Genomic DNA, 22,529 nt, shown 5'->3' on the forward strand with positions numbered 1-22,529 from the left:
TTTTGCTATAAAATGAGCGTTCTCTTGTCGTGGTTCACTCGGTCGTTGTTGAAATTATAACACGTGTATTACCATTTCGCTTCTAGGAGCGCCAGCAAAATTATAGAATAGAAACAATCCAGACTGGGGACCCACTCAGAACATGGGCTATGTTTCGTCCAAGGTCAGACCTGATTCTTCGGCAGCCAAACCAGATAGAACGCGATATCTGGGTACTCGATGGTTGGTAGAAGAGTCTTATCTTCAGAAAAGTCTGACTTTTTTTTCAATAATATGGGTCAAAACCACACACTTCTCTTTGTATCGAATCTCGACTGTTCAAATCGTGGTAATACTGAGAAAATTCAGCCTTGTTTACAGACACGCTTTCAGCAGCTGCCATCCTAGTTGCTTTGTATATCCACCATCATGACGGACGCTCATGACGTAGCACATTTTGATCATGTTGGTGCAAGACATCTATACTGATTGTACAGTGGTCCTTGAAAGTTTGTGAACCCTTTAGAATTTTCTATATTTCTGCATAAATATGACCTAAAACAACATCAGATTTTCACACAAGTCCTAAAAGTAGATAAAGAGAAACCAGTTAAACAAATGAGACAAAAATATTATACTTGGTCATTTATTTATTGAGGAAAATGATCCAATATTACATATCTGAGTGTGGCAAAAGTATATGAACCTTTGCTTTCAGTATCTGGTGTGACCCCCTTGTGCAGCAATAACTGCAACTAAATGTTTGCGGTAACTGTTGATCAGTCCTGCACACCAGCTTGGAGGAATTTTAGCCCATTCCTCTGTACAGAACAGCTTCAACTCTGGGATGTTGGTGGGTTTCCTCACATGAACTGCTCGCTTCAGGTCCTTCCACATTTCGATTGGATTAAGGTCAGGACTTTGACTTGGCCATTCCAAAACATTAACTTTATTCTTCTTTAACCATTCTTTGGTAGAACGACTTGTGTGCTTAGGGTTGTTGTCTTACTGCATGACCCACCTTCTCTTGAGATTCAGTTCATGGACAGATGTCCTGACATTTTCCTTTAGAATTCACTGGTATAATTCAGAATTCATTGTTCCATCAACGATGGCAAGCCGTCCAGATGCAGCAAAACAGGCCCAAACCATGATACTACCACCACCATGTTTCACAGATGGGATAAGGTTCTTATGCTGGAATGCAGTGTTTTCCTTTCTCCAAACATAACGCTTCTCATTTAAACCAAAAAGTTCTATTTTGGTCTCATCCGTCCACAAAACATTTTTCCAATAGCCTTCTGGCTTGTCCACGTGATCTTTAGCAAACTGCAGACGAGCAGCAATGTTCTTTTTGGAGAGCACTGACTTTCTCCTTGCAACCCTGCCATGCACACCATTGTTGTTCAGTGTTCTCCTGATGGTGGACTCATGAACATTAACATTGGCCAATGTGAGAGAGGCCTTCAGTTGCTTAGAAGTTACCCTGGGGTCCTTTGTGACCTCGCCGACTATTACACACTTTGCTCTTGGAGTGATCTTTGTTGGTCGACCACTCCTGGGGAGGGTAACCGTGGTCTTGAATTTCCTCCATTTGTACACAATCTGTCTGGCTGTGGATTGGTGGAGTCCAAACTCTTTAGAGATGGTTTTGTAACCTTTTCCAGCCTGATGAGCATCAACAACGCTTTTTCTGAGGTCCTCAGAAATCTCCTTTGTTCGTGCCATGATACACTTCCACAAACATGTGTTGTGAAGATCAGACTTTGATAGATCCCTGTTCTTTAAATAAAACAGGGTGCCCACGCTCACCTGATTGTCATCCCATTGATTGAAAACACCTGACTCTAATTTCACCTTCAAATTAACTACGAATCCTAGAGGCTCACATACTTTTGACACTCATATGTAATATTGGATCATTTTCCTCAATAAATAAATGGCCAAGTATAATATTTTTGTCTCATTTGTTTAACTGGGTTCTCTTTATCTACTTTTAGGACTTGTGTGAAAATCTGATGATGTTTTAGGTCATATTTATGCAGAAATATAGAAAATTCTAAAGGGTTCACAAACTTTCAAGCATCACTGTACATTGTATTGTTATACATGCCATGGGAGTCTGCAGCAACCAGCAGAACTATTTATGATACTTAAAAATAAAATTTGGCACTCCATGCTTTCACCATGGTCCTAAAACATCTCACCAAATTTTAGGTGTACCCCTTAATCCATCTACTGCCACCACTAAACCAAACATTTTTGTCCATTGCTTTTGTACCACTTGTCACAATCACCTCTCCAAATGCCCAAGATTTTAACCAGTTATGTTCGTAAACTTAAAAAAAACAATCTTCAAATCTTAATTTTCTTTACTACTTCTACAAATTTGGTCCAATCCATCTTCAGTTAGATGATCCTACATGACTCTCACCAAAGCTATCAAAAGATTTATGAAATTCATAACTGTTCAAAAGTAATGCATTAAAGATGCCGGTTGGTCACCAAGCAGGAAGCAAATATGGATTTCAGCAAAGTTTTGGCATATTGACACCCAGCTGGGTGTGTGCATGTTGGGGTAAATAAAAAACTCAAGACTGAGAGGACATGTTTAAAATAATTTTTGCTGCAACTGTTTAACTTAAATTCCAAACCAGAAAGTCCAACTCTTCAGCAAACCCTTGTTTCACAGACACCAAACTTGGTAGGCATTTTAGACCACACCCAAAAGCTCACCTGTGTTCTGTTACTTCACCACTAGGTGGCACGATAATAAAGAGCTGAACATGACATATTCATGAAACCATCTTTACGATACAGGAATTTCTAAGTCAACCAAATCCTTCCAAAAGTATCAAGTCAACTGGATTCAATCTTCACAGGTCATCAGAGTGCTTGGACCCCTTAACTGCTGCTTGCAGCTATATTTTAAACACCCCTCTCTCATTCAAGTTAATTTACATACAAGTTGCTACTTACAATCACAATCATTCTGTTCATACACACTTTCTAGTCAATAATGAGACGTTGATGCAGACTGTTTGGATTTTATATTAGGATAAAAAACGTTCAGCTAGAATCAGGTCAGTACCTTCCAAGAAAGGAAAGATATTCAGTTATTATCACATAAAGTTTATACACACATATAAACATTATATAATGATAGCTAAACTAAAGTTTCTTTGGGTTGAGAAACTCAAAAATCAGGGAAATCCAGACAGGAAAAAGTATACAAGGTTTGATTTCATTCAAAAACAACACAATACAAAAATGCAATTATGAAAAGTTCGTACACATTTTTTTTTTCCTTTTTTTTTTTTCTTTAAATACACACAGTGCCAATACTTCAGCCCCCCTCCCTGTCAGGCCACCAAAGTAATCTGTAGCTCTTATAGGATGTATTCATTTGATTTAAAATAACCCATTTAAACATACTGGTCATGCCTCAAGGCATAACTCAACCATCAAACCCACAGCTCAACTGTACAATCTGCCCACACTGATGTCTCGCAACTGATCAAGCTGTTTATAAAAGAAGAGGTCGGGGGGGGGGGGATTCTGACAAAATAAAAATTCCAAAAAGACCCATAACCAGTTCCCACTGGTTTAGAGAAAGCCAAGACAGAAGCAAAGCGATTGTGGTCTCGATGAAATAAATAACATCAACAGATTCAATAAGACAGCTTTCAACGGAGACATATTCTTACTATGTAAGTATATTTGGCCTTAAAATCAATCAATCAATCATTATTTTTGCTCAGTCCTGACCAGTACAAAAGGTGGCATTCCGAAATTACTCCAATGTTGGTACTGCCTTCATGTGCAATCGCTTAAAAAATAGTATTTGATCCTCACCGTGAAAGTTTCGTCTCCTGACATCGCTTTTTCTGGAAACAGCATTAAGACCAAGACTGGTGCTTTCCTCTGAAACCACAATTTCTACAGTGCCTTTAAAATGTCCAAACAGTCTTGTAAATGTGTCACGGATCATTTGTTCTTCCTTTCATACTGGATGCATTTGTTAGATTTGGTGAGCAAAATCTAACACTTCACCACCTTAAAACACCAATGACATGACTGTGCCCAAGTGCTTGCACGAGTTTAATATCATTTACTCTTACACACACACACACATTCTCTCTCTCACACACACACACGAAACTCATACTCAATAAATAGACAATGGTGTAAGGCAGTGTTAAGACATGCATTCGTGACAAAGAACAGAACCAAACCTCATTCACACATCGTAACAATATGCACATTGTTTTTTTTGGCGCATGAACTTGTTATTCCCTTTTTGGCAATGTTGGACTTTTCAAGGCTTTTCAGGTGAAGTCCTTGTGGACAGGAAGAATCTCACATCCATCTCTGAGGCACACAGAGAGAAGAAAGGAGCTCCAGGACCTCTCGATGAGGCTGATTCCGTAACATTGCCACAAGCTGATTGAGACAAAATCAGGAGGACAATCAGGAGGTCTGGTGTTCCTGCTCATGGCAGCCAGCTGCACACGGCTTCAAGATGTTCCAGAAGTTTCTAGGTAGCTCTGCAGCTTTCGAACCGTGGTTTTGTCCAAGGAGCAAAGGTCAAAGTCAAAGGTTGTGTTTGTGATGTGAAAATGTCCAGTTTCTTCAATGAGGTTTACAATCTGGCAGCACAAAAAAAAAAAAAAAAAGGGCAGGACAAAGGATTAACAACCCAAACACATGATATTCATCAGCAGCATAATATAGTCCTCAATATATTCACTTGCATTTTTATATCGCAGATAAATAAAACCAGGTTTAAGGGAAGCTTGGCTGAATGAGTGACTTTGTCTTAATAAGTTTCCATTGAAAATGAGAAGCCCCCAAACTCCACATGGTGCCATGTATCTCAGTGTAATGGAAGAGATGCTTGTCTAATACGGCAACTTATTGGTACCAGTCGTCTCTCTTTGGTTCGAGGGGATTGCGCTAGCAAATTAAAGGGATGGGAGGTGGGGGCGGGGAACGGGTTCCGCACCAATGAAACTGCTCAGTAATGGGACCCAAACCTGATCCCTTTCACACTACAAAGCCAGACCCCCATATGGAAAGAATTTATTGTCTCTATGCTGAGCGAGGGCTAGGAACAGAGAGACTCGGGGGTCTGTTATGACAACAGTAAAGATAGAAGTCAGCTGCTTGTGTGACTGAACTGCTATCTGGATGGAGCATTGAGGTTGTTTCATTGCTAATGGTTTTATTTGACAAGTCTGCGATTTGCAGATTTTGAGCCCTCAATAATAATAATAAAATACTTTAACAATTTCAAGCAATAAGACATTTTTGCAAACTAAGAAGCATCAGATAAGAACCTTATAAATTTCAGTCTCGATTTATTTTAAGTCATTTAATCACCATAATTGTCAAACGAATGTCCAATAAACTGTCGCCTCACAGCAAGAAGGTTCTGGGTTCAAGCCCACTGGCCAACAGGGTCCTTTCTATGTGGAGTTTGCATGTTCTCCCCGTATCTGCATGGGTTTCCTCCAGGTGCTCCGGTTTCCCTCAAAGGCATGTGGTTAGGTTAACACAGTGCAACCTTGGGCTGAAGTGCCCTTGAGCAAGGCACCCAAGCCCCAACTGCTCCCGGGACGCTGTAGCACGGCTGCCCACTGCCCTGGGTACGTGTGCGCGCGCTCATTGCTCACTTGAGTGTGCTCACTGCTTCAGATGGGTTAAATGCAGAGAGGAATTTCACAAGTGCATGTACGTGTGATGAATAAAGTTGTTCAATAATGCATTTTCAATACACTACACATCATAAACCCGTTAGAAAACCTATCTAAAAATGACAGGTAGGGTTTTTTCTTTTTCTTAAAGCATGCCAAAATGACAGTTGATTATCGCCATGTTTCATGGCCGAGGAGGTGGAACACTTAAGGCTCCAAAGGATTGGCTTGATATTGCGATATACTTCTGCTTCCAATCCTTGTTTGGGAATTTTCCAAACATTCTCTATATTCCAACCACACCTGGTTGTCAGTTCAGACCTAACAACTAATCCTCAAAGTATTATGACTCCCCCTTTCCCTGAAGTTGGCAGACACAAATTTGATAAAGCATTTTACTTTAAAATGTTTCAGTCCCCATTATTTGCTTTAAGGATGTTCCATATATTTGAGATCCATTTCATCCTTATTCCTTGATGAGATTAGGAAATGGAATTCTTTTTGAAGAAATCTCTCTCTATACATCTCCCCAAAAACACTTCTCGACTCTGGTCTCTCATGAAGGTAAACAGTACCTGCTGTAATATGTGCCTCTCTCGCAGTGCCATTAGTCTTCTATGGAGCTCCACCAGTTCATCCAAGTATGCCTTAAAACACCACAACAAATGTCATTACAGTTGACGTGTGTACTATCCAAACCCCATTCCCACACATTAAAGGGGAACTGAAGGCAAATTTTTTTTATCATCAAAATTCTATTTCTCTCATTTTATTAAATATAGGAATGCATTTCTGACAGCTATTTTGTTGCTGCTATAGCAAGTTATGAGTGTTTGAAATATGCTGTAATATATATCAGTCCATATGTCAAAGCGATGGCCGTAAACGAGATTCGTTGAGACCTGTGCGAGACATCGTAGGACGGAAGTAAAACGTACAGCGGAAATCAAAGTGACCGACATCTGCCAACGCTGTCAAAAGACGCATGCGCCCTCTTTCGAATGCTGATATAATCAAGTTTTGTTCATTTTGATAGCAATCAGGAAAGTTTGGGGGAAAAAAAAAAAGTAGGCAGTAATTGTTATTTAAACTCATTTTTGTGCAATATTTCGTTTGGAAAACAGTTTTCAAAATGGCGGCACTGACACCTGGCTGACGCTTCACGTTTCGAAGTCTCGCACAAGTCTGGTGAAGATCGCATGGATAAGCGACGCCTGCCGTGGACCAAACGAACTAAATTCAACATGGCTAAAAACCGAACAGGCTGATAAGTATAATATTTAATTGCAATTAGTTGCCAATATGAGTCACGATATAAGGTTACTAAAACCGAAAACGTAATTGAATAACACGTTAATTAAGAAATAAAGCAAGTTTAAAAATGACTTCAGTTCTCCTTTAACTGTGACTTTTCATCTCCCGCCTCAACATATCAGAGCCTTCTTCTAGTGTAGAGGATACTGGATACGGATACTGTTTATAGCAATTATCACCTTGTCACAGTCGATATTCTTGTTTTTATCCACTTTTGTCTGCTTCATGGGACTCTTCACTTCTAGAATCTGTAAGAGAACAGGATTATTCAATTTGTAACATGGGCATGGACTACAGTGAAACTTAAAAAAAAAAAAAAAAAAGATATACAAGTCAACCAACATAAAGAAACAAATAAAACCAATTAGTTCCCATATGGAATCCATACTGGATAAAACAAGTTCAATTTGTAAAACAGCAGTAGTAGCTCAGTGAAGATTTTGAGCCATAGATGAACCCATGGAGGACGGCCCCATGAGGACAGTTGAGGGTTACACCTGGAGGACGCTCTGGACTCTTACAGTAATGCTTTTATGGCTGAGGACTACAGTTGACTCGCTAACTTTAGGACTGCAGTTGTCATGAACAGTTTCCATCAATGAAGAGTTTATAACATCAACGAAACTGACTTCATGTTAAAACTGTTAATGTCACGCTACGTTCACACTGCAAGGCTTAATGCTCAATTCCGATTTTTTTGTGAAATCCGATTTTTTTGGTGAGGTCGTTCACATTAACAAATATATGCGACTTGTATGTGATCCTCAGTATGAACGAAAAGCGACCTAAAAGTGTTCCGCATGCGCACTGCAGGATACGACGACGTCACACGCAGTGAGCATGGCCAGTGTTTACGGAAGTAAAACCGCCCGGTTGCGGTATGACTCATCCAATCTAGGTTGAATAGCTGCATCCCCCCAAATGGAAATCAGCTCCCTAACCTCTGCGTCCTTCCATTGAGAAGATTCAGAACCTTCACAGCCCGAAGCGTCCCTCGCATTGATGTCATGCGCAGGGGCGCAGATACGTTTTTTGAACTGGGGGGGGGGGGGGACAAAAAACTGGGGGGGGGGGGGGGGGGGGACACAAAGCTGCCAGCAAACCAACCCCAACCCCGATATGCCTGTCAAACTTGTTGTTAGTAACCATAGCAACCAAGCTCGAGCTCGCAACCTGTGCAGTCTGCGCAGCTCAACCAACCGAATATCAGTCTTTGTTTTGTTTTATGTGAGTTGTTGCAACTATATGTATACACTGCTGTGCACCTCAATAAACCGAATGGTAATTAGTCTTTTGATTTTTCCGTGAGGTTTGCCTTATGCAAAGAAAGACAGCATAGACGTTTTTTCCTCCCTATAAGTGGGGGGGACCGAACGAGGTGAATTTAAATCTGGGTGGGACGAGTCCCCCCCCTCTATCTGCGCCCGTGATTATGCGCCATGTTGTTGTAACTTTTTTTGAGAGACCCGCCACCTACTTCAGCGCAGAATAGTGACGTTTGTGGCTTGTTGATGACGTGTAAGTCGGATGAATGCGACCTGGCGGTTCAGACTGAAGTCGCATATGAAAAGAGCGGATAGGAATCGGAATTAGCACCACATATCCAAACGGCCTGGGTCGGATTTGAAAAAATCGGATCTGTGTCGTTCATATTGTCAATAAAAGATCGGATACAGGTCACATATGGGCGAAAAGATCGGATTTGAGTCACTTCAGCCTGCAGTGTGAACATAGCCTTATAGTCATGCTGTCTGTTGTTGCCCAAATGAGGATGGGTTCCCTTCTGAGTCTGGTTCCTCTCGAGGTTTCTTCCTCATGTCGTCTGAGGGAGTTTTTCCTTGCCACCGTCGCCACAGGCTTGCTCATTGGGGATAGATTAGGGATAAAATTAGCTCATGTTTTAAATCGTTCAAATTCTGTAAAGCTGCTTTGCGACAGTGTTTATTGTTAAAAGCGCTATACAAACAAACTTGACTTGACATGAACCGCTCTATGATTGGACTGTATACAATACCAGTCAAAAGGTCTGGACACACCTCCTCATTCAATGGTTTCTTTATTTCTATTAACTAAATACTAGAACTCTGGAGATTTTCGTCCCAAGCCAAAAGGGGTGCCCCCTCCTCTTTCTCCCCACACAAGCTCATCCCTCCCTTTTCAGTGCAGTTATCACCTATGCAACTTTACAGTCAGTGTGTTTACGTGCACATAGAGAAAATCGAATTTCTGCCGTTGCTCGACTGAAATCGAAGTTCTAAATGCCATGGAAACACCTTAGCTAGGCTGAAATCGAACCGAACTTGATTTCTTGTAATCGAGCTACATGACCTAGATTATGCGATTTTAGCCGAGCTACTTAGTGCATGTAAACCCTATCGAGCTACATTAGTCCAGCTACTTACTTCAGCGCTGCCCCTTCCGGAAGTGACGAGTGACGAGACCACAAGCGGGAAACACAACAGCCTCGGTCGGCATGACAACGAATCATGACAACGGCATGAATCTTTTCTTTTTGTGGCATTGTTTGCACTGTTAAAATTTAGCTCACTTACTGTATCACCAAATACATCTGTTGCATAGCTGTGAATTGTGTACATAAACAAGTCATTGTATGTGTGTGTTTTTATATTTTATTTATATATATATATATATATATATATATATATATATATATATACACACACACATACATACATACACACACATATATATATATATATATATATATATATATATATACACACACACACATTATATATATACATATATACACACACACATTATATATATACATATATACATATATACATTATATATATATATATATATATATATATATATATATATATACACATATATACATTATATATATATACACACACAATATACACACACATTTTATATATATACACACACACACACCACATCTTAAGAATGTCAATAAAAACAAAACAATTTAACTTTTTGTGTGTTTATTAAGAGAAGTTAAATTGTAAGAAAAAAAATTTTTGTAAGCAAAAAATGGACTTTAGAAAAATATACAATTGTGGAAAATAAGTTGTCTTACAAAACAGTGGTCTGCGCAGGACAGTTTGTAGCCATACAGTCTGTTAGAGCAAGCCTAACAGCTTGAGCACGGAACTTGTGAACACGGAACTGCCAGTGTTGCCAGATTGGGCGGTTTTAAGTGCATTTTGGCAGATTTGAACGTGTTTTGGGCTGGAAAACGTCAGCAGTATCTGGCAACACTGCTGATAACTTTGTTTATACTCTTGAATAGCTCTTCATGACGACAACCGGAAGTGTACCAACACGATGGGGCGTGTAGCGCCACCTGTGGCTCGGGTGCACAATGCACCTCACACAATAGCTCAATTAACTTGTGTGCATGTAGGATTGGATTTCTCTAGCACCCCTGCTGGGACCCTTAGCTCGATTACCGACAGTAGCTCGAGTTGGATGTGCATGTAAACGCACTGAGTGTTATGTAAATGTTGAGTGCAGGTAGGTTTGAGCAAAGCCACACCTGACGGGGGGGCACGTGTGCACACCTGCTTGACATAAGCAGGATACACGCATTACAGATCGTGTAATGTTCTTGTAAGGCAGTATCAGACTGCGTAAAAATAAATGTGCTTTTATGCAAGAATAAAACTGAATGTGTTCATTTTGCTCAGAACTGGTGTATGCACATTTTAGTCTGAATGACCGACAAAAAGAATAGGTTTAAAAAAATAATATTCAATTCAAGTGAAGACTGTGTGGAGCCAAACTGATGTTAATGAAAAATAGCTGTTAATTTGTAGTCTCCACGTCAATTTAAAGATTTATTTTTTTAACCTGTTTTTATTTTCACGTGATTCAAAGTTCATTTCACACAGATTAAAGTGAATTAGCTTGCGTTCATAGTTCACAGTCCCAAAAGGGAACTTTCACGCTTTTCCTTTCAAATTTTATGAGCTGTACTGAATCCAATGTGAGATTTTTCATCAGCAATTAAAATAATTATTTTACCTACCATTATAAAGTTCTTGGCTTCTACTTTATTGATAGAAGCAAATCAGTAGGGTCACAACAAGCACATCGCCATAAGACAACACTGGTCAAGGCAAGGAATCAGAAAACTGAGATGGTCTCAAATTTTCCCAAGGTGCGATCACAATATGAAAGTTACATTTTTGCCTATTATTCCTACTTCTGTTGAGTAAGCATCGGTCACTCTCACTAGTGAACTATGCTCACATTCAGGTTCATTAGTCGGAAACCGATTCAATGAACGGCACTCATTTAGCGTTCATTTTTCATTACCATTCATTTGGACTTCACACAGTCTACACCTGAATTTAATATTTTTTTCTTATTCTTATTTTCCATCATCCACACAGTCTTCTTCACTAAATATACTAAAACATGAGTCATTTATTTACTCAGTTTTATTCTTGCAGAAAAGCACACACACCCATCTGACACTGTCTCTCATGAACATTACACATTCTCTGCCAATGTGTGTACAAGGCTTGACATTAATGGTAGCCTGACTGTCCGGGACAACCAAAAGTTTGGTCCAGACAAGTCAAAGCCGCATCTGCCTGTCCGACAGGACAAGTTGAATATTTGTTGAAAATCACCATTTTATAGTAATTATTCAAGAGTTACATCAATAAAGTAACAAGAAAACTAGTTCCACCTCCTCAGCGATCCAGCTGTTTACGAAATTCAGAGGAAGCAGAGTACAAGTGTGTGTCTATAGAAATTAACCATGTTGTAATATCTAATTCTAGATCAGGGGTCACCAAACTACGGCCCGCGGGCCAGATCCGGCCCGCCACCCCCCTTTGACCGGCCCCCCAGCCCCTCTGCCCCCCATCACTTGAACCGGCCCTATGAGGCAATCCCCAAAAGTGGTCATGGCCTATTTTTTTAAATTGCTTTTTGGCAAATAATAACATGTCTGCATCTTGTATTTTGTTGATTTTATCAATTAAAATTGATATTTAGTTATAAAATGAACTATTCATATTTTCCGAATTTTCGTCATATGCTCGCGATCAAGCAGTGACAGGCAGCGCATGCGCAGAGAACTGTCAGTGTTCAGGACAGCAAAATGGCTAGCGGTCAGCAAAAAGCTGACAGAGAGTGCAGAGTTTTTAAAGAACAGCGGGCCACCGATTATTTTTTCGTTCAGTGTAAGGACTGTGCAGTTTGTCTTGTATGTAAAGAAAGTGTGCCGGTTTTCGAAGAATATAATCTGCGTCGTCACTACGAAACCCGCCACAAAGCAGGGTTCGAATTATAAATTTGACCCTATGGGGGTCTCTATTTAAAAAAAAAAAAAAAAAAAAAAAAAATGCATACTCGCTCTCCTGGACCAGCGCACTTTTGCGCACTGCAGTGCACAGCTTTCACACACAGGCGCGCGCATGCACGCACGCACACACACGGTGTTGCATATATATATATATATATATATATATATATATATATATATATATATATATAAACAAATTATATATATATATATATATATATATATATATATATATATATATATATATATATATATATATATTGTTAAACAAAGGAAGATCGTTGTGAGATAGAGGACAAGTCTTCTTCGGACTTAACTTCACATTCGATTTCACAGGCTGCAAATTTCAGTTTGCGCGCATAGTGGTGTGGTGGTGAAGTACAGCCGTACATGTTGCGGTTTAATAACACGTTCAATACAAAGTTATGGCTGCATGGTGATCGGAAATGAAATGAGTTTTATTTATATGGTGATATAGGCTATTCAAGCTTATTATGGTGATATATGACGTATTTGAGAGACTTCCACAGAAAATTAAGTTTGCTTCTTTCATGGGAGCCTGAGGGAATGGGAGCTCAGCTCCCATTGGCTCCCACGTAATTCGAACTATGCCACAAAGAGTATGCTAGTTTGCGAGGGCAAACAAGAGAAGACAGGATTTGGAGGATGAAATGCGGACTGGCTGCACAACAGAATGTATTCCTTCGCCAAACCCAGATCAACCAGGCTGCTGTCTGAGCTAGCTATAAGGTAGCTCACCTACTAGCTGCCCATGGAAAGCCGTTTACTGATGGGGACTTTGTTAAAGTATGCATGCTTGCTGTGGCCGAGGAGGTGTGTCCCGACAAGAAGGATGCGCTCGACGCGGTGAGTCTCTCCGCACCTGCTATGACCAGGCGAATCAAAGATTTGGGGGACAACGTGTATGACCAGCTGAATGAGAGAGCGTCAGAATTCGAGTTTTTTGCTTTGGCCATGGATGAGAGCAATGACGTGCAGGACACAGCACAACTGCTGTGATCTATTGATCTATTGCTCATATTATTATAATTTCACTGTTTTTTTTAAATGTATTTATTTTATAGGCCTATTTATTTGACCTTTATTAAGTGCTGCATACAATTATTATTAATATTATTAATAATATCAACAGGCTTACCTACAATTTATAATTTTCCACTCACCTTTGCCAGTGTCAATCACCTCAACTAGGCAGATGTTTCTTACCTTGACAGCTTTGATATTATTTTTATTAGAAAATAAATAAATGGAATATCTGTGGTATTTCAAATTAAAACAAAGTGTGAAGACTTGATTACTACTTTTGCAAACCACTAGTAAAGATAAACAAATATGTGCCAGGAATCAAGTGTTGATATAGTAGTATGGATATAGTAGTGTGGATGGCCGTGCCAGGCTAGTAATCTCTACTACACAATGAGGCCTGCTGGTGGTCATATTTGTCTGGGTTATACAATTCTATGTAATATAGCTGACCCGACCCCGGCCCCCATCACAGTCAGGAACGACAATGTGGCCCCCAGAGAAAAAAGTTTGGTGACCCCTGTTCTAGATCATTAGACTTTGAATTCATCAAAATGGCGATCGAATACCTCAGTAAAATAAATATCTGATGAATCTTCATTTTATTCATCTCATTATCTCTAGCCGCTTTATCCTGTTCTACAGGGTCGCAGGCAAGCTGGAGCCTATCCCAGCTGACTACGGGCGAAAGGCGGGGTACATCCTGGACAAGTCGCCAGGTCATCACAGGGCTGACACAGACAACCATTTGTATGCTTCACATTAACCATCACAAATGTGGTAAAATATTTCGGGGGAATTTTACAACAGTGCTGAATTGACTTAGGGTTTGTTTTCATTCATAACGTGATCGTCACCCTTACGTCCAACTTGTTTTCTTTCGGTTTCATTTCTTTAAATTATTTTATACTTCAAGTTTTATTGGATCAAGGTTTACCATCATTTCCTTCAGAAGCTTTGAATTTGGGTGAGTCTAACTCTACAAACTGCATATGAGGTACTGGGTTATAACACATGCACCATAATGGGGCTTTGGATAGTTTTTGTTTATTGTTGCAGCAAAAGTAATTTTTATTGAAAAATTATAAATGATTAAAGCATAATCATAACTATACCTGCTTTTTGATAAACTTTAACCACTTTCCTTTCACTGAACTTGTAAATATATAGGAACAAAAAGGTCATGGTCAGCTTGTCCGACTGGACAGGTGGATTAAAAAGTTAATGTAGAGCCCCGGTGTATCGCACTTGTGTCAAACACACACAGTTTTGTTTTTTTTCCCCCTCCCCTCCGTGTCCGATGCTGCTTTGCTCAACATTTGATTAACAATGTAAAAGTTGCATAGGTGATAACTGCGCTGAAGAAGGAGAGATGAGCTTGTGTAAGGAGAAAGAGAAGGGGCATGCCTTTGGCTTGGGAAGAAACTTCTCGCAGACCCCGGAATTCTCACGTTAAGTCACTTCATGTCTTAAAGTAATGATGGATGTCGTTTCTCTTTACTTAGTTGAGCGCTTCTTGACATAATATGGATCACTACAGTTGTGGAATAGGGCTGTTTACTGTATTATTTACTGTTTGATCTCAAATGCATTAAGGCGGCAAGAAATTGCACTAATTACCATTTGACGAGGCACAACTGTTAATTGAAAAGCGTTCCAGGTGACTACCTCATGAAGCTGGTTAAGATAATGCCAATAGTGTGCAAAGCGTCAAGGTAAACGCTGGCTACTGTGAAGAATCTAAAATACAAAACATTTTGTTTACCACATAATTCCATCTATGTTCTAGATGTTATTTCATAGTTTTGATGTCTTCAGTGTAGAAAATAGTCAAAATACAGAAAAACCTATGCATGATTCGGGGTGTACAAACTTTTGACTGGTACTGTAAATGAATTAACCCGTCCATTCAGTGACTACACTTGTAGACAGTCAGTTTAAGACTATGCATATTTTCCTCAAATATAAAATGCAAAATCATCTCCAAATTACTTGTGTAGTAGTAATAAAGTTATTATTCTGGGAATAATGCTGCTTTAGCTTTTTTTTTTTTTTTTTAAATACACACTCAATCCATTTGCTTTTTAATAAGTAATATTTAGACAGACTCATAATTCATACTTCATCCAAATTTAATCAAAAAGGGTTTAAAAAAATTAAAAAGCGAAACAAAAGCACCAGTCATGAATTAAACAGAATATGAGAACATCTATACTACTAAAGAACGCCGTCTGTCCGTTCACCTATGCAAATCGACGTGGCTGGACACACATACTCCATACTTTGCACGTGGATTGGTGACACTCCAGAAGGGCCCAACATTTTAGATTTTCCAAAACATGGGATGAGTGCAAATCCAACACACCATCATTCCCCATAGGCTACATGCTTGCGCTAATACACTGCATAGCCTCGTCAGAGAATCCCCTCCCTGACTTGCCTGAGAGTTTCGATTGCATGTGACCTCGCAATCCGTGCTCCTCGCCGGAGACTTCCGCTAGGGCTGAGTAGGCTTACAGGGCGCTACATGGTATTAAGATACATTATCCAGTTGAAAGCAGTCTATTATGTTACCTCTAATTGTTTACAAGTGTGCCAATATGGCAGCAGGAAGTTGGCGACAGATCCATCATATAAACTCGCCTCCCTGCACATAAAGCTTCAGTTACTACCAGGTAAACCATCTCTGTGAATCTACGGTCTATACTCCGACGTGCAAACGTAACAGTAATGGCTAACGTTACGTTTAACCCCTGACTCCTCGGCTAGACTGCCCAATTCCAAGCAGCTGTATGACCAAACCCTAGGACCGATACAGCCCCTGTGAAGAGCACCACTCAGAGGAAATCAGGTTCACAGGCAATAACTACTATTATTTTTTTCACGGTCCAGTTTCCATCAAATCATGCGCTCTGATTGGCTGGCGAGCGGGTCCATATCCAACGATACAGACCCCGGTTACGGACCTCTGGCGACTCGCTCGTTCACAACAACAAACATCGTAGCAATGTGTGTCAACATTTATTTTCGCATTTCTCAGGAGAATAGCATTAATGGTGGTAACGACAGTGTTCACAGCGAAAGCGAGTTTTACTGCCCTGAGGAAGAAGAAATAAAAGAAAACATTTCAGGAGAAAGCTAAAAACCTGTAATTGTTGCTAACGCCGAGCAAAAACATGGCTGAATCCTGAATGACTCCTATTTGTATAAATAGGGGACTACATAGGCGGCAAAATGTAGTTTTTTTCCTGCCATGGAAGTGCACTTGTATACCGAGGAGGAAGCCATTTGCATTACAGCCGTGAATGAGGATTCAAAATGGCGGCTCGGCTCGGTTTTCCCTTTCGGGCGCTCTCGTTTTCTGTTAGAATTTGGTAAAGAAAAAAATAAATATATTATTTACCAGCTTAAGGTCGGTCCGTATGGTGAAATACCGTGACCTCGGCCTTGAATACTGTACTTTCAAGACCTCGGTCATGGTATTTCATGATACGGACGTCCCAGCTGGTAAATAATACATATACACAAGATTTAAAATTTAAAAAAAATAAAAATAAATAAATTTTGCTTACAATTCAACACACTCATTTTGCAGTTCTTAAATACTTTTTAAAATAAGAAAACATTTTCACTGTTATCCATTTTAGGTGAATTAAGAACAAATCCTTGACCAGTTGGCCAAACGCTGAACAAGTCTGCTCTTACCTGATTATTGCTGGCCTTCAGAAGAGGCGGGGCCTCGTTGTGTGGGAGTGGTGAGGAGGTGGAGCTATTTTCACTGTCACTGCCATCACTCAAACTCACCCTATAACCAAAACAGAGAAATTCAGTGCACCAGTAGTACGAAAGCTTTTAGTATTCCATATATTTACACTGGATTTACTCAGACGAATCAGAATATTAGCACAGCTACACACAGCGAATAAATACTTCTGGAGGACAAGATGAGAACCGTGGCCAACTGGTAAACAAGCCCTTCACTAATGAGACTTTGTGCAGTTAGAGTATAATGGCTCATTCAATGTACAGCACCTATAAAATGGGCTTAGGTTAAACTCTTGGGCACCAAAGTCAATTTACGAGAACAAGGTCAATGAATTCACTACGAGTGAATCTGAGAAGCGTTCACCTGCGATGGCGATGCGTCATGTGTGTGTGTAAGGGGCGCTCCATGTCCGAGTCCATGTCGTTGTCCTCTTCCTCCTCCGACTCCTCTTCATTGTCATCTGAGTGCAAATCTGGAATTATCGTCTGTAAAGGACCCAGCACTGAATGTGCACAACACAGAAAACACTAAACAACTAAGTGACAAACTGTGTTTGAAATCATGATGTTACATATCATACAGACAGCTCCAAAATTATTGCTGCCCTTGATGAAAATGGATTTAAAAGGATTTGAAAAAAGTGTCTTTGCAGTTACTGAGCCTAATCTCTCACTTCAAACTACTGAGGTTTTTCATATTTTGATGAAAGTGTCAAATTACTAGCCTAGTAAACTAGATCCACCCGCCTAGTGGCCAAAAATATTTTTGCCTACGAGTGGGTCTAGCAGGGCGGCACGGTGGTGTAGTGCTTAGCGCTGTCGCCTCACAGCAAGAAGGTCCTGGGTTCGAGCCCCGTGGCCGGCGAGGGCCTTTCTGTGCGGAGTTTGCATGTTCTCCCCGTGTCCGTGCGGGTTTCCTCCGGGTACTCCGGTTTCCCCCACAGTCCAAAGACATGCAGGTTAGGTTAACTGGTGACTCTAAATTGACCGTAGGTGTGAATGTGAGTGTGAATGGTCGTCTGTGTCTATGTGTCAGCCCTGTGATGACCTGGCGACTTGTCCAGGGTGTACCCTGCCTTTCGCCCGTAGTCAGCTGGGATGGGCTCCAGCTTGCCTGCGACCCTGTAGAACAGGATAAAGCGGCTAGAGATAATGAGATGAGTGGGTCTAGCCTCGCACCATATCAACAACACACCCCGGGCATCAAATCGTGCCCGCCAATCACAACGCAAGGTTTTTGTTTGGATTCTTTGGGCGGGCTTTTGCAGGAGTGACGACAAAGCTGCACGACGCTGGAGAAAGCACAACAGGAAAGATGGCTACGGCTAGTGAACAGCGCTCGTTTGACTCCGCTTTGGAATCAGTTTTAGAAGAATTAGACTTGGAGTTTTCGTTGAAACATGAGCAGGAAGAGGCTCTCCGCTCATTCCTTTTCAAGAAGGACGTTTTTGCTGTTTTGCCGACCGGCTATGGCAAAAGGCTGATCTACCAGCTGTTTACCCTCCCCCACTGCTTTCTGTCGCTCTGACTACGTCACAGTCACAGTTGCGCTGATTGGTCAGAGCGTTGGCCTATACGCACAGAGACAGTTTGAAAGACAACGGGTTGTTCCTACCCACACCCTTCGGAAATGTCTACGACCGAGACCAGACTAAATATTCACATTTAGTCTGGCTTGCCAGGCTATCAAATTACTGGTACCCCTGGAAAAATTCTCATGAACAAAATGTAACGGATCATGCTACTTCTGTTTTATGCATCTTTACCAAGGGTGCCAATAATTCTAGTGCTAACTCAATGGCAAAAGAAGAATACTACTATGACTATTTATACACCCAAAACCCACTATCCGGATGCAGTTTGTTCCAGAAAAGCACCTATAACATGTTTAGAGAAAGCAGGAGCCTGTGTCTTATTAAAATGTTCATATCCTGTCCAGTGTTTGAACATAATTGTGACCGAAGGCCCAGAATTCCTAGCTGTGTCCCGGTTTCTCACTATATAAAATGCACAATGTACAGTGATGGCATTAAAGGGAAACTGAAGGCAAATTTATCATCAAAATTCTATTTCTCATTTTATTAAATGTAGGAATGCATTTCTGACAGCTATTCTGTCACTGCTATAACAAGTTCTGAGTGTTTGAAATATGCTCTGTAATATATCAGTCCATATGGCAAAGCAACGGCCGTAAACGAGATTCGCCGAGACCTGTGCGAGACTTCATAGGACGGAAGTAAAACGTACAGCGGAAATCCAAGTGACCAACAGCTGCCAACGCTATCAAAAGACACACGCGCCCTCCTTCGAATGCTGATGTGATCAAGCCGGAAGTTTTCCCTGTGTCCGAAATCGCTCCCTACTCACTATATAGGGCACTATATAGTGCGGACGCCATTTTGTAGTGCTGTCCGAAACCTTAGTGAGGATTATGTGGGAAATGCGCTCAGTATAATATGGATTTATCACAAATACATGCATGTATTTATTATTTTGAAAACCCACCAGCCGCCTGATCTGGCACATTTTAATTGTGCGACAGTAATGATGTAAATACCAGCGCGATGGACTCGTCCTTATCCTGTCGTCTTTCCAACTCTTCTCTACTCCACGTTGGTTCGAAGTCATATGGAATAATCTCCATCGCTGATGAAGCTGGCGAATCTCGAAATTAATCTAAATTGGAATGATGTGGAGATCTGGCCGCTGTGTAAACAGTTTTCAAAATGGTGGTGCGGACACTTCACGTTTGAAGTCTCGCACAAGTCTCGTGACAATCGCGCGGATAAGCGACGCCTGCCGTGGACCAAACGAACTACATTCAGCATGGCTAAAAACCGAAAAGGCCGATAAGTGTAATATAATATGCCAATACAAGTCACGATATAAAGTTAATAAAACCGAAAACGTAATTGAATAAAAACACATTAAGAAATAAAGCAAGTTTAAAAATGACTTCAGTTCCCCTTTAATGCTGCTATACGAGCACCATCTCATATCTAGAGATTGATCAATCAACTAATGTGTCGGTCCATTCTTGTTTCGTGGTCTTATCATTGATTTAAAATAAATAATTTTAAAAATAAAAATCTGCATTCTAAAATTACATGATGCCAAATTGACTGAATAGCAAGAAATGAGAATTACATCAATTATAGCAGGAGTCCAGGTGGCAGGAGTCCTAATAGAGAGGTTTGGCTGTGTTCAGCATTAAAAATAACTCGATACAAGTTTAATAATAAATTTACTGACCCTAATCTGTGATAAAAGCGTGCTAAAAGAAGCAAGGCAGGACGCTGGAGTCGAGTTGTGGTTACCTTGTCGCTTATGTGTAGGTCTGTATCCTGAACTTGAACTGGAGCTGGAGCTGGCAGGACTGGGCTGCTCTGACTGCAGTATAAAGTGAGAAGACATATTAGAGAGAGTTCCCTGCAAAGAGGGGAAAAATAATAATTAAAAAAAAAAAAAATGTACACAAGAGTCTTACTGCACACAACGTCCCTTTCCAAATACGTCCCTTCCACATTTTTATCCACAACTGGCTTTATAGCTGTGTTACCATAATTTATGCATGTTTTATGTACTGTTGCTAAAGTGCCACTGTGATCATAACTTAAATCATGCCTTCGACAGTCATTATGACAGACAGTCACACTGCCTCACATCCTGCAACAGAGCTTTAACTGTGCAAACCAGTGCTATTAGCTTCACTTTCCTCTCTACAGCAGAGGCTTTAATGGGTTCTCGTGGCACTTCCACAGAGTAAATCAAGACCATGCACTAAACCCTTCTTAAAAGAAAGCTGATTTACGAGTTCCCTGAAGCAGTGTATGCACCGGGCATTCCCCCCCACCCACACCATTACTTACCACTAGCATAATAATTAATGCAGCTAATTAATATTATGCGACACCTAAATCCAACTGTGACCTTAACCTCAAACACAAAGGAAAAACATTTTTCCACTTTTATTTTAAATAAAAGATGCAGATCCTGTTTAAAAAAAAAAAAAAAAAAAAGTTTACACATACACACCTACAAAATACATAACATACTCAAACAAGTCTGCACATTACAAAAATATCCAAAGTCAAACATTTAAAAAATGACTACCTGAGGGGGAAGAAGGGGGGACCCATGACCACTTCACCACCACCACAACTTAAATGCGCATCGTTAAACCCTTTAAACATATTCAGCATTCAGCTTACCTTAGATTCAGTTTAACAGCCTCATTAAATTTGCAAATAAACAAGATCTACTCAAGCGCACACTCTCCAGCTCCTCATAACCTGTGGCTGATTCCATCATAGGAGTCGTCGGAAGACGCAAAGACCTTCTTTGAATAAACGTCACCTCCTCGCTCGTGGACTCCAGAACCGTACGACTGAAGTACAGGAATTACAAATCACACGATGTACTCACGTTATACAGAACCCTGCAGTAATGATTCACTTCGAAGCCCTTTATTTTGATGTGAATAAGCTGCAGCTCGAGACGAATACAATTTCAGTTGCACACATCATGTGAGTAAGATGTAAAGATGTGTTTAAGGCATTGGACAGTGTGTGAAGGAAGTAGACTTCCCAATGTGGTCAAGATTAAAGACTCTGCATGCTGCTAACGGGAGAAATGTGACAGTTTTACTAGACAGGCTCCCATGGCTGCGGTATTTACAACACATGCCCGCACACACACACACTGCTGGTGCTCATATACAATTTGCCCACTAACAAGGGACACAAAATAAGACAGACGCACACAGACACACCTCCTTTGGAAACACACTACTGGTGCTCATATTCCACAATTTCCATGTAATTAGAGTCAAAATATAACACACCAGTATTCAACATTTAAATCGGTACATTAGTGTCTTGCTTTGGAGCGATCCTCCACAAAAGGTCAGCCAGAGTCATTTCCAGAATAGGGAGGACATGTTTTTAAACCCAAGCTCTCTGATGTGCGGTTCCCCCCCCCTCTCCTGAAGCACTGAGGGCTTTGTGGAGAAATATTAAAGCAAGCTGCAGAGAACACTGATACAAACGAGATACATAAACAGTCCACAGAGCTTCTGCTATGAAACCACTCTACACCAATGGCCAAGGCTTATTATAACAAAATCAGCCACACATTAAAAGGAAGAAGCCCCCAGGAGGGCCAGCCACACTTGTGGTCCAAACTCTCCACTTGGCCCGGTTTTGAGGGTTTTAAGTTTCGCATTAAGTCCATCCTGCATTTCTTTGTGGCTTGTAACTCTCTGCTGAAAGGCCCCTCACAAAGCTGTGCACTCCCGCTGGAGCAGGAGGAGGGACGTGCTTTAAACGGAGGGAGAGCATGAAAGTTCAGCGCAATACTATTAACTTAATTCCTGTTGGAGAAAAGCCCAAGAGGAACTCTAAAGACGCCATTAAAGTTAATCT

General features: G+C 40.6%; 1 protein-coding gene across 2 annotated transcripts in view; it reads right to left on the reverse strand.

The window, feature by feature from the left end:
* Positions 1-4,062: 4,062 nt before the first annotated feature.
* Positions 4,063-22,529, reverse strand: part of mllt3 (MLLT3 super elongation complex subunit) — a 100,760-nt gene continuing 82,293 nt past the window's right edge. The window contains exons 8-13 of one of the 2 annotated variants that reach the window (XM_060934174.1): positions 20,424-20,496; positions 17,471-17,567; positions 17,047-17,146; positions 7,169-7,237; positions 6,251-6,322; positions 4,063-4,628 (exon numbers count right to left, since the gene is read on the reverse strand). In XM_060934174.1, the coding sequence (XP_060790157.1) occupies positions 4,497-4,628; positions 6,251-6,322; positions 7,169-7,237; positions 17,047-17,146; positions 17,471-17,567; positions 20,424-20,496 (543 nt within the window). In that variant the 3' untranslated portion in view covers positions 4,063-4,496. Of the gene's footprint in view, positions 4,629-6,250; positions 6,323-7,168; positions 7,238-17,046; positions 17,147-17,470; positions 17,610-20,423; positions 20,497-22,529 lie in introns of both variants that reach the window. The other variant, XM_060934164.1, reaches the window with a different exon arrangement.

Source organism: Neoarius graeffei, chromosome 1 (genome assembly GCF_027579695.1).
Source record: "Neoarius graeffei isolate fNeoGra1 chromosome 1, fNeoGra1.pri, whole genome shotgun sequence".
Taxonomy (NCBI): Eukaryota; Metazoa; Chordata; class Actinopteri; order Siluriformes; family Ariidae; genus Neoarius; species Neoarius graeffei.